Source organism: Diabrotica virgifera, chromosome 3, assembly GCF_917563875.1.
Source record: "Diabrotica virgifera virgifera chromosome 3, PGI_DIABVI_V3a".
Taxonomy (NCBI): domain Eukaryota; kingdom Metazoa; phylum Arthropoda; class Insecta; order Coleoptera; family Chrysomelidae; genus Diabrotica; species Diabrotica virgifera.
This window is the reverse complement of record NC_065445.1, coordinates 213,412,558-213,428,864: the sequence shown is the minus strand read 5'-3', so window position 1 is coordinate 213,428,864 and position 16,307 is coordinate 213,412,558. Positions and strand designations below refer to the sequence as shown.

Here is a 16,307-nt window from a genome sequence, read left to right as displayed (position 1 = left end):
TTCTTGCGAACTTTCTTTTATAACGTAAAAGAATCCAAATTTTTTGAAAACACTGTCATATGCTTCATATCTTTTGTTCAGTTCCATTGAAACCCTATCAAGTATAGAAAAATATGTGTCCACTTTTAGCTGTTCCCTTCCTGTCAGAATTGTGTCACCATCCCTATTTTCATCTGGGAAAAGTTTACGTCTCCGATTTCTTTGATGGTCATCATTGTATCTTTCATCCATAATATTTTTGGCTTTGTCAATGTACGTTTCAAACATGGCAGTATTTCGCAAAGATTTGACAAAATTTATCAATGATAAAAAGAGTCTAGTTACGTCGCCAGTATCGATATCGACGCCCTGAAGAGTTTTGTTGGTTTTATGGAAAGGCTCTAATATCACTTCCCAAAAAACCGACATGAAGGCACATTCGAAACGGTTTAAGCGACGTTTAATCCCAGCTGCCTCCGTTCGAACCGTTGGTTTTTCTGAAACCGCTTCTTCAATTGTTGTCAAAGCATTTAAATAATTGCTCCAGCTCCCGCGTAAGCTCATTAAAGCATCATGGCGTGCAGACCATCTTGTTCCGTCGACCCGTTTTGGAACTTTAGCGCCGGCTTTTAAATTGGAGAGTAGAATTTCCCAACGACGAGTAGACGCCGAGAAAAAAGTATATAGGCTCTGCACCGTTTCAAAAAACCTTACAGCCTCTCCGGCACATTCGGCAGCGCAGACGCCAACCAAATTCAATGAATGGGCGGCACATGGTAGGTAATCAGCGAGCGGGTTGCGTTTCAAAATCCTTGCTTGTAAACCACTGTAACAGCCGGACATATTACTAGCGTTGTCGTAGGACTGACCTCGACAATGTTTTAATTCCAAATTGTGCTTCTCCAATTTAGAAATTACAGCATTTTCCATATCTTCAGATTTATGTCCCACATTTGGCAAAAAGCCAACGAAGCGCTCTACTGGTTTTCCATTTTCTGTAACATATCTGATGATTACGGATAATTGATCAATATGTGCCATGTCGGGTGTTGAGTCAATTATAATTGAATAGTATTTTGACTTTCCAATTTCGGACATAATGTGATTCAGAACCTCAGTCGACATTAAGTCGATAAATTCTTCACATATTGTAGATGAGAGGTATGACGTTTTACCACTTCCCGGATTTCCGTGCTGAGATACATGCGTGGCTAAAAACGGATCAAATTTCGCTATGAGCTCCAGACACATCATGAAGTTTCCGTTGTTTGGATTGCCGAATTTTTCAACTGTTCCTCTAAACGGTAAACCTCTGGAAGCCAATTTTTTAGTCACTGCAACCACCCGCTTTAACACTTTTCGCCAGTAATCTTCTTCGAGTCTTATTTGCTGACACAGCAATGAATCAATTTGGTTTTGCTTTTGTTGACGCCGCAATAAGGTTACTTGGGATTTGGCGTGTTCGTGGGAGTTTTCATGTAAATTCAAAATTTTATTTACATTACTCCAATCATTTACGCCATCAGTGGCCATTTTTGAGGTTCCTCCGAAAAGACGACATGGAATGCAAAACAGGGATTTCTTTGATGGTGAATATATTAAGTATCTACGAGGTTGTTCTTCCTCATTGGCAAGTTTCCGACGGAAAACGTTCTTAGTAAGATACCGTGTCTTATTGCCAATAAAAGTTTTTGTTAGTGAAAAATCCTCATCTGTATTTTGGCATATTTCATTTGGTAAGGACAACAAATAATCGATAGTAGCATCGTTGGCCTTCCATTCGGCAGGGTCGTTACTGATAACTGCTTGTAAACATTGTGGATTTACTGAAGCTGATGCACATGCAGATGCTTCTATTTTAGATTCTGACCCTAGAACAATAAAATATGCGAATATGCGAATATGCCTCTAAACTAAAAATTTGCATTTTGATAATCGACGATGGTATAATATTGTAAAACTTTCATAAATAAAATTTTACATCAAACATTTTTTTGTAACTCTACTAATTAAGGATTTATGAAGTCATTTCAAAATTGTAATTTTTTTATTTTCCCCCATATCATAAACGAGATGGTAATTTTAAAATTTGTGTTTACCGTTTTAAAGTTACCCCCAATGATTTTTTTTGATAGGACTAACAATTATTAACAGTTACGTACGAAGAAACGAAGATACCATATAAGTGTCGAAAATTGAGAAAATGATGTTTCATTTCAGCCCAAAATATACAGGGCAATCAGAATCAGGGCATTCCATTTAAATGAAAATTTAAAATATGCCAAAGAGCCAAAGAGATGCCCAAAGAGTCAAAGAGTAGCAATGTAGTTAAAAACACATTTATTCACATAATGACATAATCGATACTCACTCTCACTTGGCTCCGTGTCCATCGCTTCCGCATTATCTGGTGGTATAGGTATAGCAGACACAGCAGTAACAGTCTCCGATTCCGAATCCGAATCATGTGTTTGCGCTTTGGAAGTTGTAGTTGTAGGTTTAATTAAAAAATAGTTGTTTAATTTTTTTGTTTTGTCTAAAACTGCATGAAGTTTTCTCCGCTTTTCCTCAGCAAGCGTCTTGTATTGCGCTCCACTTAATCGTTTTCGGCCGTCACTCATAGTGTTGAAAATTTTGCGACACTGGACTCGACACTTTAAACAGTTTAAACTAACTGACTGGGATGAACAATATTGAATATTGTTACGACTTTTACCCGTCGTATTTTCCGTGGGTTCTTCGTTCTTCAATAAACCAACAACTCACTTTAAAACTTTAAACTACTACTTTATTTCAACAAGTCCACTTATAAGTATAACAATACTTGCACTATTTACCTACTAATATTTACAGATTTCTAATACTCAATACTCTTCACTCTTCTACTTCTTTACAAATAATAACTAATAACACTTACTTAACACTATCTCACTACTAAAACCACTCTGTCTAGCCAATCTGTCTGCTAGTCACTCTCTCACTCATATCTTCAACTGTCTGGTGATAGCACACAGCACACAGCTGTAACTGTTCGCTTTATATACCTACCGGCAGGGTTTCCTGAATGTTCTAGGAATTTCCAGTAGTTAAGTAGTTTACTAGAAAAATCGAGACGTTCACTTACGACTTCCTTTGACTACTATCAGTAGCGCGGCTCTTATCTAAAGCGGCTTCTTTGCGGCAATCGCGCGGCAGATAAGCGGTATCCTTTTGTTACAGTCAGATAAAATAATCATTCCCAACAATTGTACTTCTGCCCGACCATGTTACGGCGGGGCGGAGACTTTAGATTTCATTGGAAACCTACCAAACATTCATTCATTTTTAGCTGTATTATACGTAAAATAGATTTTGGGTGATGGCCCCGTATATAATTTCAGTTTAAGAGTTTTCCTGATAATTGTTTGAAATTTTGCCGCCTCCCCAGTTTTGTCGCCTTACGCCTAGGCGTAATTTGCGTAATGGGAAATACGGCACTGCTTTGAAGTCTCTTGTTAAGTAGCGTATTTTTCTAAATAGATCTCTCGGCTGATTATTCTACACAAAACGTACAACACAAAAATTCCTATCTCACACTACTAACTGCTCAAATCAACTTAATCTTTCATTAAAAAAAAAGAAGAATTATTGGAAATAGTGGGAGTGTATACTAAACTCATTAAATTTTGTGGAATTTATCATAGAGGTATATATTGACATAGAGAGAGCCGACCTTCCGCGCTTCCTGACGACAAGATCTCATGGACTGGTTTGCTGCATCTCTTTCTAACACATTGTATCGAAAATCTATGATGACAATCAGTGTGAATATAGGCACGGAAGAGGAGGACAACTGTAGCAGCTTTACTATGCTTAAGAGTGAAACAGCACTAATCCAAATAAAAAAGATGGTGTCGTCACTTCGCTCTGAATGACACTCTCTCTATGCTAATATATAACTCTATGGAATTTATCTCTACAAAATATTTTTATTGTGAACAGTAAATAATTTTCTAGTATCTATCCTTAATTAATTTGCATTTCTTAATTGAACAATAAAATACTTTTATAAAATTAATTTTGCCACATTCAACTCATTATAAAGCTCTAAAGTCAGAAATCCGCGTGTTTAAAATGTAGAATACATTTTTCTTTCGTCTTTAAGTATCTGTCAGCATTTACTCTTATAATCTGTAATGTCACTTACTGTTGCGTTTAGTAAATTTCAATTTCCGGCTATTGATTATGTATTTTAGAAAGGAACTACAACGTTAACGGGGTTTTATTGTTCCAATGGACTTCTAGATGTGAAAAAACCGTGGAGTGCTACCATTTAAAGGGGTGCATTTTTGAGAAAAGGGTGAATTAGTCCCTAGGCACAGGGCGAATTAGGGTGAGTTCTATGCACTTTTGGTACAAACACGTCTACAGAAAAATTGTTTCAGGTTAAATTTACTATCGAAGCATCACATTTTAAAGTTAAAAACATTTTTTTTCAAAGATAAATATATTCAAAAGAAAAGCAAGAAAAAAACACGAAAGATAGCATTTTTGTTTTTTGCCCCATAACTTTTTTCCACGGGGATCTAAGTGTAGGCATTGCTTCACAGAAAAAAAAACTTCCGTCCTCCCTCTTTAAAATGACGTTTGGAAGAAGTCTCTACGGTTTATATTTTCCAAAATATGATTTTTCAAAGTTCCCCACTCACAGCGATTTTGGCCCATTTTAATTGTTACTTCTCAAACTTTGTTCTGTAACTTTTTTTTTACGTAAGTTTAGGTATATTATGCAATGTGGTATTTAATAGGAAGAAAATTTAATTACCTTTAAAGTGGTCTATAGTAGAAAGCTGTTTGACTATTTTTAAACAAGATATGGTTGTTCAAAGTTTTATACTTTTAAGAGGATGGGTACGTATTTTCGGCTGCAATGCTATTCAAATGGGGATTCATTTGTTTCGAATCCTGAGAAAACTAATAAGTATTTTTGAAAATATTAAACGCAGAATGAAAGATTACATTATTAGCGAGGGCCGAAAGTCCCTGAGAACTTCTATAATGTTTATTTTAATAAGTTACAGGGGTAAAAAACTAAGAGAAAATTTAGTGTGATTTTTAATTTCAAATATCTCATTCAAAATAAACTTTTTATTTATTCTAAGGGACATTCGGCCCTCGGTAATAATTTAGTCTTTCATTCTGCGTTTAAATTTCTCAAAAAAATTTATTGGTTTTTTCAGGATTCGAAAAAAAATGAACACAATATCCGTGGTAATATTTTCCAAATCTATCTTTGTCTTACAACGCACTCAGTCGAATAGAAGATTGTCAGCATAATTGTCTGTCAAACAGTGACAATCAGTGACAATTTTAAATATTTGACATGGCATCTGGAATATTTTGCGTTTTTGATTAAATAATATTGAAATATAGTGTATTTGATAAATAATTGATTTAAGACGTGAACTTAATAAAAAGGTATTTATTGTGTATTATTTGTGGAAGATCCAAGCAGAGAATACATCAGGATAATATATTCTGTGATCCAAGTATTTTGTTGTTAAAGATGTTCAAAATTGTAAGCATTCCATAGTTATAATATATTATGAAAAAATCACTTTAACGCTTTTACTCTTTTCTCGATTCAGTATTGTACATATAAATTATTACAATTAAAAAATTATCAAACTTATTAACTGAATTAATAATTTGCATTTTTACAAATAACAGTTCTCCAAGAACATTCAAAAGCCATCTCTTTAAGTTAACGATGACATTTTCAAGTAGAATGACATTCTAGGTTTACATATCCATACCAGTGTGAATTTTACTACACGTAATTTGCCGCTTAAAGACAGAAAAAGTAGGGATAGCCGTAAAATATTTGCGAATTATGTACCGATAGCCTTAAGGGCACCCAAAGTCCCATTTAACGACAATGTTAACATTATGTCATATAGCTCTGTAACCAAAGCACTTAGAGACCTAATTTTTGTTTTATTTTGAAACTACATGTATTGTTTAGTCTCGCGTAGATTTTTGTAAAGAGAGTGAAAGAAACATTTATTTTAAAAATTTTTAAAATACTCTTACAAAAAAACCCCAAAAAGTTTAGATTTTATTTTTTATTTTACTTGTTTTTGTACATTTTTCAATAAAAATTTACGCGGGACTAGATATTATCTATCTACAATTACCGTAAAAATTTGGACCTTTTATCATCTCAGGAAACAAAGATATCTGACATCAAAAGTTAAAAACCTAGTATTCGGGAAATCGCAAAAACATAAAACACTCTAATAGGCTATAAAGCTACCGGTACACGGTAAGTTGAGTGCAGACGTTCAGAAAACAAATAGTTTTGTAACCATGGATATTTTATACTATAATGTGTTATACAGGGTGTAACAAAAATACAGGTCATAAATTAAATCACATATTCTGGGACCAAAAATAGTTCGAATGAACCTAACTTACCTTAGTACAAATATGCACATAAAAAAAGTTATAGCCCTTTGAAGTTACAAAATGAAAATCGATTCTTTCGAATATATCGAAAACTATTAGAGATTTTTTATTGAAAATAGATATTTGGCATTCTTACGGCAGAAGCATCTTAAAGAAAAATTATAGTGAAATTTGTGCTCCCCATAAAAATTTTATGGGGGTTTTGTTCCCTTAAACCCCCCCAAACTTTTCTGTACGTTCAAATTAAATTATTATTGTGGTACCATTAGTTAAATTCAATATTTTTAAAACTTTTTTGGCTCTTAGTATTTTTTCGATAAGGCAGTTTTTATCGAGTTGCGGCTTCTTTTTTAATATGTTTACATAAAAATTTTATGGGGGTTTTGTTCCTTTAAACCCCCCAAATGTTTGTGTACGCTCCAATTAAACTATTACTGCGATACCATTAGTTAAACAAAATATTTTTAAAACTTTTTTGCTTTTTTGTATTTTTTCAAGAAGGCAACTTTTATCGAGATATGGCTTCTTTTTTAATACGGTTCAAAATATACCTAAAAATGTAAATCATACATAAATTTTCATATTCTTACCAAGTCTCCATAATCGTACTTAACCATATACAAATATGTGGTGGATTTGACAAATATTTAAAATATCTCGATAAAAACTGAATTTTCGAAAAAGTACTAAGAGCCAAAAAAGTTTTCAAAATATTGTGTTTAAGTAATGGTACTACAATAACAATTTATTTGGAACGTACACAAAAGTTTGGGGGGGTTTAAAGGAACTAAACCCCCATAAAATTTTTATAGGGTCTCCAAATTTCACTATAATTTTTTTTTAAAATGATACTGTCATAAAAATGCCATATGTCCATTTTCAATAAAAAATCTTTAATAGTTTTCGATATATCGGAAAAAATCGATTTTCATTTTGTAATTTCAAAGGGTTGTAACTTTTTTTATATGCACATTTGTACTAAGGTAAGTTAGGTTCAATCAAACTATTTTTGGTCCCAGAATATGTGACTAAATTTATGACCTGTATTTTCGTTACACCCTGTATATCGTTGGAAAGAGAAAATTTCAGAGAATAATTTTCAATCATAACCCAAAAAAGTTAAAAAGTTAAATTTTCGGACTTTGAGTGCCCTTAATGATTTTTGATATATTTTACGATTACATATTTTTAAATTTCTCAGTATAACTTTTTTTATTTTATATTTAGGTATATAGTATATACATTGTACAGTATAAAAGAAAAAAAAAAGAACTTATTTTCTTTTTTTTTAATGGTGTATTGTAAAAATTCTAGGACTATTTTTAAATAAGATATGCTTTTTCGAAATGTGACATATAGGTACACACGCAATAGGTCCCACACAGTTGGAACCATATGGAAAACTTTTTTATTATTAACTTTATAAAAAAAAATTATTCTCTATAAAATGCTCTGCATAGGCTAAAATCTAAGATTCAATCATCAGATAGAAAATTTTATCAATAGTATAAGAAGTATTATGTTAAAAAATATAAATTTCGCTCAAGAGTAACGTACCTTTATATTTCACAATATCGAAAAGTGTTATTAAGAAAAGTTATGTGGAATTAAAAATTATGTTACAGTATGCAATGATATTCGTCTAATTGAAAAAAAAAATAAAATTGTTTTCTCAAATTACGGATAGCCTTGGATATCCTACGGATATCTTCTTTAAAAATAGTCCTAGAATCTTTTGCAATACACCATTTTAAAGTAAACCAAATTAAGCTTTTTTATTCTGCAATGTAGGTATATACCTAAATGTATAAGAAAAATAGTCATAATGAGAAATTTAAAAAATACTCATTAAAAATATTAAAAATCATTTAAGGTATAAAACCTTGAAAAAAAAGCATAACTTGCTAAAAAAGAGCCGTAGAACCTTATACAATAGACCATTTTAAAGATAATTGACTTCTCTTTCTACTAAATGTACCATTGCATATACCTAGAAATGCGTAGAAAAAAAGTTACAGAACAATGTTTGCCAAATAATGGGGAAACTGGGTCAAAAACGCCGTGAGCGGCGAAATTTAAAAAATCCTATTTTGTAAACTGCAAATCCTAGAGACTTTTATCAAACTTCATTTTAAAGACGAAGGATGGAAGTTATTTTTTGCTGAAGCAATACCTATACCTATATCCTTGTGGAAAAAAGTTAAGACGCAAAAAGCAAAATTGCTTTCTTTCGTGTTTTATTCTTGCTTTTATTTTGAATATATTTTTGTACAAAAAAATATTTTTGACTTTAAAATGTGATATTTCGATACTAAATTTAACGTAGAAAAATAATCTTCCTGTAGACGTATTTGTACCAAAAGAAGCATAGAACTCATACTAATTCACCCTATGCCTAGGGATTAATTCAAACCTTTCTCAAAAACGCACCCATTTAAATGGTAGCACTCCGTGGTTTTTTCAATAAAATCCCGTTAACGTTGTAGTTCCCTTCTACCTCTCTTATTTTGAACATAATCAATAGACTATTCAGGGACTCAACTGTATACTCTGCAATCAGTGAATATTTAGTAATTATAATATTACATAAAGGTCTCACAAAATAAAAACAAAAATATCTTTCACTGTTGATTTACTGTAACTAAACATTATTGTTTAAATAACTTATTACCTTTACAGGTCAACAGATAAAGAAGTGAGAAAAGATTATTTTTATAAATGCTTGGTAAGCAAGAGAAACGGCTGCAATTTCAAAAACGGACAACCTTATGAACTTTCCATTCCATATTTCTGCGGCCATGATAAACTTTGTATGTAAGTAAACAAACACAAAGAATAATATTTATTAAATTGTCAAGGGTCATTTAAACGTACTAATTTATGCAGCAAGTGCATAAAATAATACAGGGTGATACTTATACTTTCAAAATATAGATATGTAATTTTTTGACATCCATGTGCGCAAACAAACTTTTGATTTCTCAAATTTTAGGTCAATCAAGTTTGTAAAAAATTAGCCTTTTTTCGACATACCTGAAAGGGCAGGGTTTGACAGTTGAAATGTGTAGTATGAGATATTACAAAAAAATCTTGGGATTCATCAATTTTTTAGTGGAACAATTTTTAAATTAACAACAAAAACGTCAATTTTAGTTTTTTGCTCATAACTAAAAACTTGTTTTTCTTCAAACGTCAAATAATGATGACATTACTTATCTAACTTGATCCTGTCAAAGTTTGATGTCTCCGCCGGCAGCAGTTTTTTTCCCATTTCTTTACGGCGGAGGGAAAAATGTTGTCATGGCAACAATCTGAAACATGTCACAAAGCAACAATACAAATGTCATTAACAACAGTTAAACATCATTTTTATTTATAGTAATATTAAAAGTACAATTAGTTAATGAGGCATTTTCAAAATTGAAACCGTGCAAAAATGTTCCCGACTCTTGATACGCATTGGTAATTGTTGATGATACTGATGGTCGAGCACAACTTTCAGCAATCATTCCGACGACTTAATTATTTTAATTTCTAACATCTAGACGACTTTGATAGTTGTCACAGTTAATTTCGAGTAAAAATAGCGTATGAATTGTACTATTTATGGTTGAAAATTGCTACGTTTGAAGAAAAAATAGTATACTTTATTCGGCAAAGAAGCGACTTTTCTTGACTTGCCCTCTATTACGCGCCTCACTTCGTTCGGCGCGTAATATCGGGCGCGTCAAGAAAAGTCATGCTTCTCCGCCTCATAAAGTAATATACTATTATTTAGAGATTTGACGTTCACAGGTAACTTTTTCAGACAAAAAAGATACATCGAATGAGATACGCCAAATGAAAATCGGTTAATAAACAAAAAAGTTATTGCAAAACGGACGACAAAATCGCTGTTTTTGGATATTGTTGATAACAATTTTATTATTAATTAAAATTTGTTTAAATGTATCTAAACTAGAGGGTATTATGGTGATTGAATGGTGTGCTAAAAATTATCCAGATCTATTAAAAATTTTTTTGCAAAATTGAATTTGTTTATAAAGTTTTTTGAAAAACGAGCTAATTTCTGAGGCTCTTCCAGTTAATTTGACCGACTGTATTTTAATGATCTGGGGCTTATTTCCTTCGATAAGATGTATACTAAATTTATGTACTCAAAATAATTGGTTAATAAATAGCATTTTTAAGCTTATAAACAATTACAATAACTCCGGGGAAATTAGATCAAATTAAATGGCAATAAAAAATACGGAAAGCTGATTAAAATACACAACTTAAAAAAAATAAAAGCCCTACCACCCTGGGGAGCTGAGATCGCCCTTTTTTTAAATCACTGTTACATTGATTAACAACATTAAGGGCTGACATTAACCAATCTTTTATAAGAAAAGTCAAAGTTTTCAACAAAATTTTTAGCTAGAAAAAATATTACAAATTGTTTAAACAGAAGTGTTATAAACAAAGAGTATTTTGCGTTCCGAGTAAAAAATAGTGGACGTAGCGGCTGGCGTAGCCGAATGAGACTGAATTTGCGCGTTATTACACTAACAGCCGGTGTAGGTGAAATTTGCTAGTCATTCTAGGCACTATAAGAGCCTAAACTTAAATAGTAGAACCTAAAAGAAAACGTATGAACACTATGCCGTCACGTTTTAGTGACGCACATGCGTCGACAGTGGCGTATCAAAGTTTCTTCTTATGGACGGGATAAATAAATCAAAAGGTAAAATCTTCACCAATAGAATTCAATTTTTTTCATTTTTTAAGTTCTATGTGATTAAGAAGTAAGACTGGTAATACGTAATAACCTAATTTTAACCCCCCCCCCTTCCTCCTTCCGCCACCATCAAAAACTTAATTTTTCGTCTTTATTTTTTTAGGTGGAATGCAACCAATTTTTAAATTTCAAAAATATTCACACGCACAAATGAGGCTTTTAAAAAACATGTGTCTTTTTTATGAACCTGTAAATTGAGTGTACATAACCTTTTTTTTAAATATTTTTTTTTTCGGAAAAAACGTATAACTTATTCTTGTGTATTTTATCAAACACTATATTCCTAATTTTTATAAGGTGTTTCGTAAGGTTCGCCACCTTCAAAAATCCGAAAAACTGTCTTTTAGATGGTTTTTGGGGATTTTTCTATTTTATAGACTTCAAAATAGATCAAATCAATGTATCAAAGACAATCGTGTTTTTTTTATAGTTTATATGAAAATTGAAGTAACTGAGTTCCTTAGAATATTTAAAAATGGGAAAAACACGTTCAAACCCCCAAAAACCACTAAAAGACAGTTTTTTTGGATTATCGAACGTGGCGAACCTTAAGGAAAATTCTGAAAAAAATTAGAAATATAGTGTTTGATAAAATACATTAAATACGTTAAATACGATAAAATACAAGATTAAAAAAATTAGACCTGCAACCATTCCCAAAAAAAGTTAAAGGTTTTTCTCTGAACAAAAAAAAATTTTTTCGAGGCGATGTACATTTAACCTACAGGTCCATAAAAAATAGAAATATTTTGTAAAAGCCTCAATTATGAGTGTGAATTTTTTTAAATTTAAAAATTGATCTAAAAAAAATAAAATTGGATTTTTTTTTGTTTTTAATGGTGGGGAAGGGACGGTGGGTTAAAATTACGTTATTAAGTATTACTAGTCTTATTTGTTAATCACATAGAATTTAAAAAGTGAAATAAATTGAATTCCGTTAGTGAGGGAGGGTACTTTTTAATTTATTTATGCCGTCCATCTGTGGAAACTTTGATGCGCCACTGTCGACGCATGTGTGTCACTAAAACGTGACGGCACAGTGTTCATACGTTTTCTTTTAGGTTCTACTATTTAAGTTTAGGCTCTTATCGTGCCTAAAATGACTAGAAAATTTCACCTATACCGGCTATTAGTGTAACAGCGCGCGAATTAATTCTTATTCGGCTACGCCAGCCGCTACGCCCACTAATGTTGTTAATTAACGTAACAGTGATTTAAAAAAAAGGGCCCATCTCAGCCCCCCAGGGTGGTAGGACTTTAATTTTTTTTTAAAGTTGTGTATTTTAATCAGCTTTCCGTATTTTTTATTGCCATTTAATTTGATCTAATTTCCACGGAGTTATTGTAATTGTTTATAAGCTTAAAAAGTGCTATTTATTAACAAATAATTTTGAGTACATAAATGTAACTTTTTTTTAAATTTTCGTCATAGGCTATTAGTATACATCTTATCGAAGGAAATAAGCCCCAGATCATTGAAATCCAGTTAACCAAATAAACTGGACCAGCCTCAGAAATAAGCTCGTTTTTCAAAAAATTTTATAAACAAATTGAATTTTGCAAAAACTATTTAATAGATCTGCACCATTTTTTGCACACCATTCAAACACCATAATACCCTCAAGTTTAGATACATCTAAACAAATTTTAGTTAATAATAAAATTGTTATTAACAATATCCAAAAACAGCGATTTTGTCGTCCGTTTTGCAATAACTTTTTTGTTTATTAACCGATTTTCATTTAGCGTGTCTCATTCGATGTATCTTTTTTGTCTGAAAAAGTTACCTGTGAACGTCAAATCTCTAAATAAACAAGTTTTTAAGTTATGAGCAAAAAACTAAAATTGACGTTTTTGTTGTTAATTTAAAAATTGTTCCACTAAAAAATTGATGAATCCCAAGATGGTAGTCTTTTTGTAATATCTCATACTACACATTTCAACTGTCAAACCCTGTCCTTTCAGTTATATCGAGTAAAAACCTAACTTGCTTGGTCTATTTGTATTTATCTGACTTATCCCTACCTATCTATTTACAGGGTTCTATTTACAGGGTTACAGCCTCAGCCGCATCCCGCATTTCGATCTCCACCTTTTTCGGTTGGTCTATTCCTCCTCATTCATGATTCTACCTCTCATTATTCCTCCGATTCTTCTCTGGTCTTCCTCTATTCCTCTGCTTCTATTCCATGGATAGTTTAAGGCCTTTTTTGGCCATCCTTCATCTGTCATTCGCATTATATGCCCGTACCATAAAAGCTGTTTGGATCCTATTGTATCTAGGTATTGCAAATTCTTCCTGTTCTTCTTCTTATCTCTTCATTTGGAATGTGATCAAGTCTGGATATCCGACGCCCTCTTAGATAGTTTATTTTTACTACTTCTGGTTTTTTCTTTTCTTTCATCGTCATTTGCCAACATTCAGATCCGTACCTTAAAATTGGTTTTGCTACTGAAACCGATTTATAGATTGTCATTTTTTTTATTCGTAAACTAATTTTAGGAGGCCAAAGTAATGAGTTTAGTGTTTGTAGCACATTTCGGCCCTATTGTATTTTCTGCTGGATGTCCCGTTTCTACGTTCTTTGCTTCGCTATCATTGACCTGGGTATTTAAATTCTTCGCATTTTTTTACATCTCTATCGAGAGTTGTGAGTCTCTTTCTTCGTCATTTATCCTCGTTTTGTTTATGTTGAATGTAAGTCACCAATTTTCGTATTATTCGGTTAACTTTCGAATAATATAATCCATGTTTTCCTCATCATTTGCTATAGTCACCTGATCGTCTGCAAAGAAAATATTTGTTGTCCTGTGCATTTTCCCCTCCAGTTGTTTAATGTTTTTGTATATAGCTTTTGAATAGATTTAAGGACAAAGAACATCCTTGTCTTAAGCCACAGGAAATGCGTCTGAAATTTTATTCTCCATTTTAACGGCAGCTTTTGCTTTATGTACATGTTCGTAATAGCGTTAATGTATGCATTACTGCCATCGTTAACATTTCAAACAATCTTTTTAAGGATTCTGTATCATATAGATACATATATGTATCATGCGGATAGAGCTTATGTACGCCAAACTCCAATCTTGTGGAATATTTCCATACTTATTTTTCTTTTCGTTTAGTGTAGACCATAGAGCTTCTCCTATGATCCCTAAAGAGGATGAAACTTACGCATGATGATGGTGGTCACCTCTGAATGAATTGTAGCTGCCATTGAATGAATAAGCTGTCTTTCGTTTTAATTGTCTATTACGATTACTCCTATCTGAGTACAGGGAACCAATATTCGTTGGAATTTTTACCTAGATAAATACACAAGTATTGAAATGCAATCTTAGAATTCCCATTGCCTTCTTCTAATTCATCGTTCGTTAGGTTTGCAAGTTTTAGAAGGTACAAATTCAGGTTGTGTTACCAGAACTAACTCCCAATAGAAGTCTTTAGTTCTTAGGATCTAAAGCGTCGAACTGTTTTAAATCGCTACAGCGACTGTATCGACTTATTTGTATAATAGTCGAAGTAATGAAGCTTAATATAGGACAAATCCTCGCAATTTTTACAGAATATATCGATTTGCTTGGAAATTTGAGAATAGGTAGTGGATAGTCCAAGGATCAAAATACATATATATGATGCCGAAAGGCGCTTTTACCATGGGGGTGGTTGCCACTCCATCTCGGGGGTGAACATTTTATATTATATTTTGACCGCAAAAGTTGATAAAAACATTCATTCTAAGCAAAAAATGTCCCGTACATTTTTTTGATAAAATTAATAACTTTCGATTTATTTGCTATCGAAAGTGTTAGTTTTATATTGAAAAAATCAATGTTTTTCGATATAGGCTCATTTACGATTCACTCAATTTTTGCGATAGAAAAAAAAATTTCAAACGAGCTTTTTGGAAATTAAATAACCTACCATTTCATAATTAAACATTTTTTCGTATCTCTGATGCTATTCTTTCTATTCTGAAGAAAATGGCATTTTTTACCAAACTACAAAAATTATTTATTCGCTTTTAACTCCTTTTTTTTAAACTAATCATTCTAAGCCAGCTAAACTTCTAGAATCTATTAATAATACATAAACAAAGAAGAATAAATAAGGCCAATGACTAAAAACACCGCTAACTGACATTATTATGCTTCCAATTGGATTTCTGCTTTTTTTTTAATATATTGATTTTTTAACCGTAATTTTTTTATTTTTTATCTTAGAAAGTTTGGTAAAAAAGAATTTTGTGGGTTTTTGCAAGATCTTTAAGCCTATTGATATTAAATATTTTTAAAATCCTCAGTCACAAAAAGAGGTGACTTTGAAAGATTTGGTAAAGGTTGTTTTTGCATGTTATTAAAAGTTTTAATTGCCAATACTCACTCAATTTTTACCGTAGAAAAAATTTTTTGCAATTCAGGTTCTTGAGAATTAAATAAGCTACAATTTCATTTTTAAACATTTTTTGTATCTCTGATTCTAATTTTTCTATTCTGAAGAAAAGGACATTTTTTTCCAAACTACAAAAATTCGTTATTCGCTTTTAACTCAATTTTTTTAAAAAACTAATCATTTTAAGCCGGTCAGACTTCTAGAGCCTATTAATAATATATATGAATTTTAATTAGGGTGGTGATTAGGGGGTTGCTTCCGATCACTTTTCCGCTGAAAAAAAATAGGGACTGACATTCTTTTCATTATGTCACTTAACTTTTGAGCTAGAGGCCTTTGTTTTATTTCTAAAGATATATATTTTTAAATATTTTAAATTAGTTTGAACAAGTTATCCTCGAAAAATGCATATTTTTTCCGTCTTTTGACTTTGAAACTACAATATTTAGCATTTGACGAAAAAGAACTAAAATATAATAAAGTACCTATAGCTCGATTACTATTGGTCTTAAAGAAAATTTGTTTATTTTTTCAAAATGTACATTTTTGTTAAGTAAAGTTGTTTTGATAAAACGAAAACTTTTGGAGTTATTAGAAGAATAATAATTAAAAATCATTGGTTTTTTTCGATATAAAACTAACACTTTCGAAAGCGAATAAATCGAAAACTATTAATTTTATCAAAAAAATATATAGAACGTTTTTTGC

At 31.7% G+C, this 16,307-nt stretch overlaps 1 protein-coding gene across 6 annotated transcripts in view; it reads left to right on the top strand.

Annotated features, from left to right (window-relative positions):
• The window catches only part of LOC114328846 (uronyl 2-sulfotransferase-like), a 113,377-nt gene that overhangs the window by 84,778 nt on the left and 12,292 nt on the right, over positions 1-16,307 (top strand). For all 6 annotated transcript variants that reach the window (XM_028277803.1, XM_028277801.2, XM_050645848.1 and 3 more), the window contains one exon: positions 9,106-9,240. In XM_028277803.1, coding sequence (XP_028133604.1) covers positions 9,106-9,240 — 135 coding nt within the window. The remainder of the gene's footprint in view (positions 1-9,105; positions 9,241-16,307) is intronic.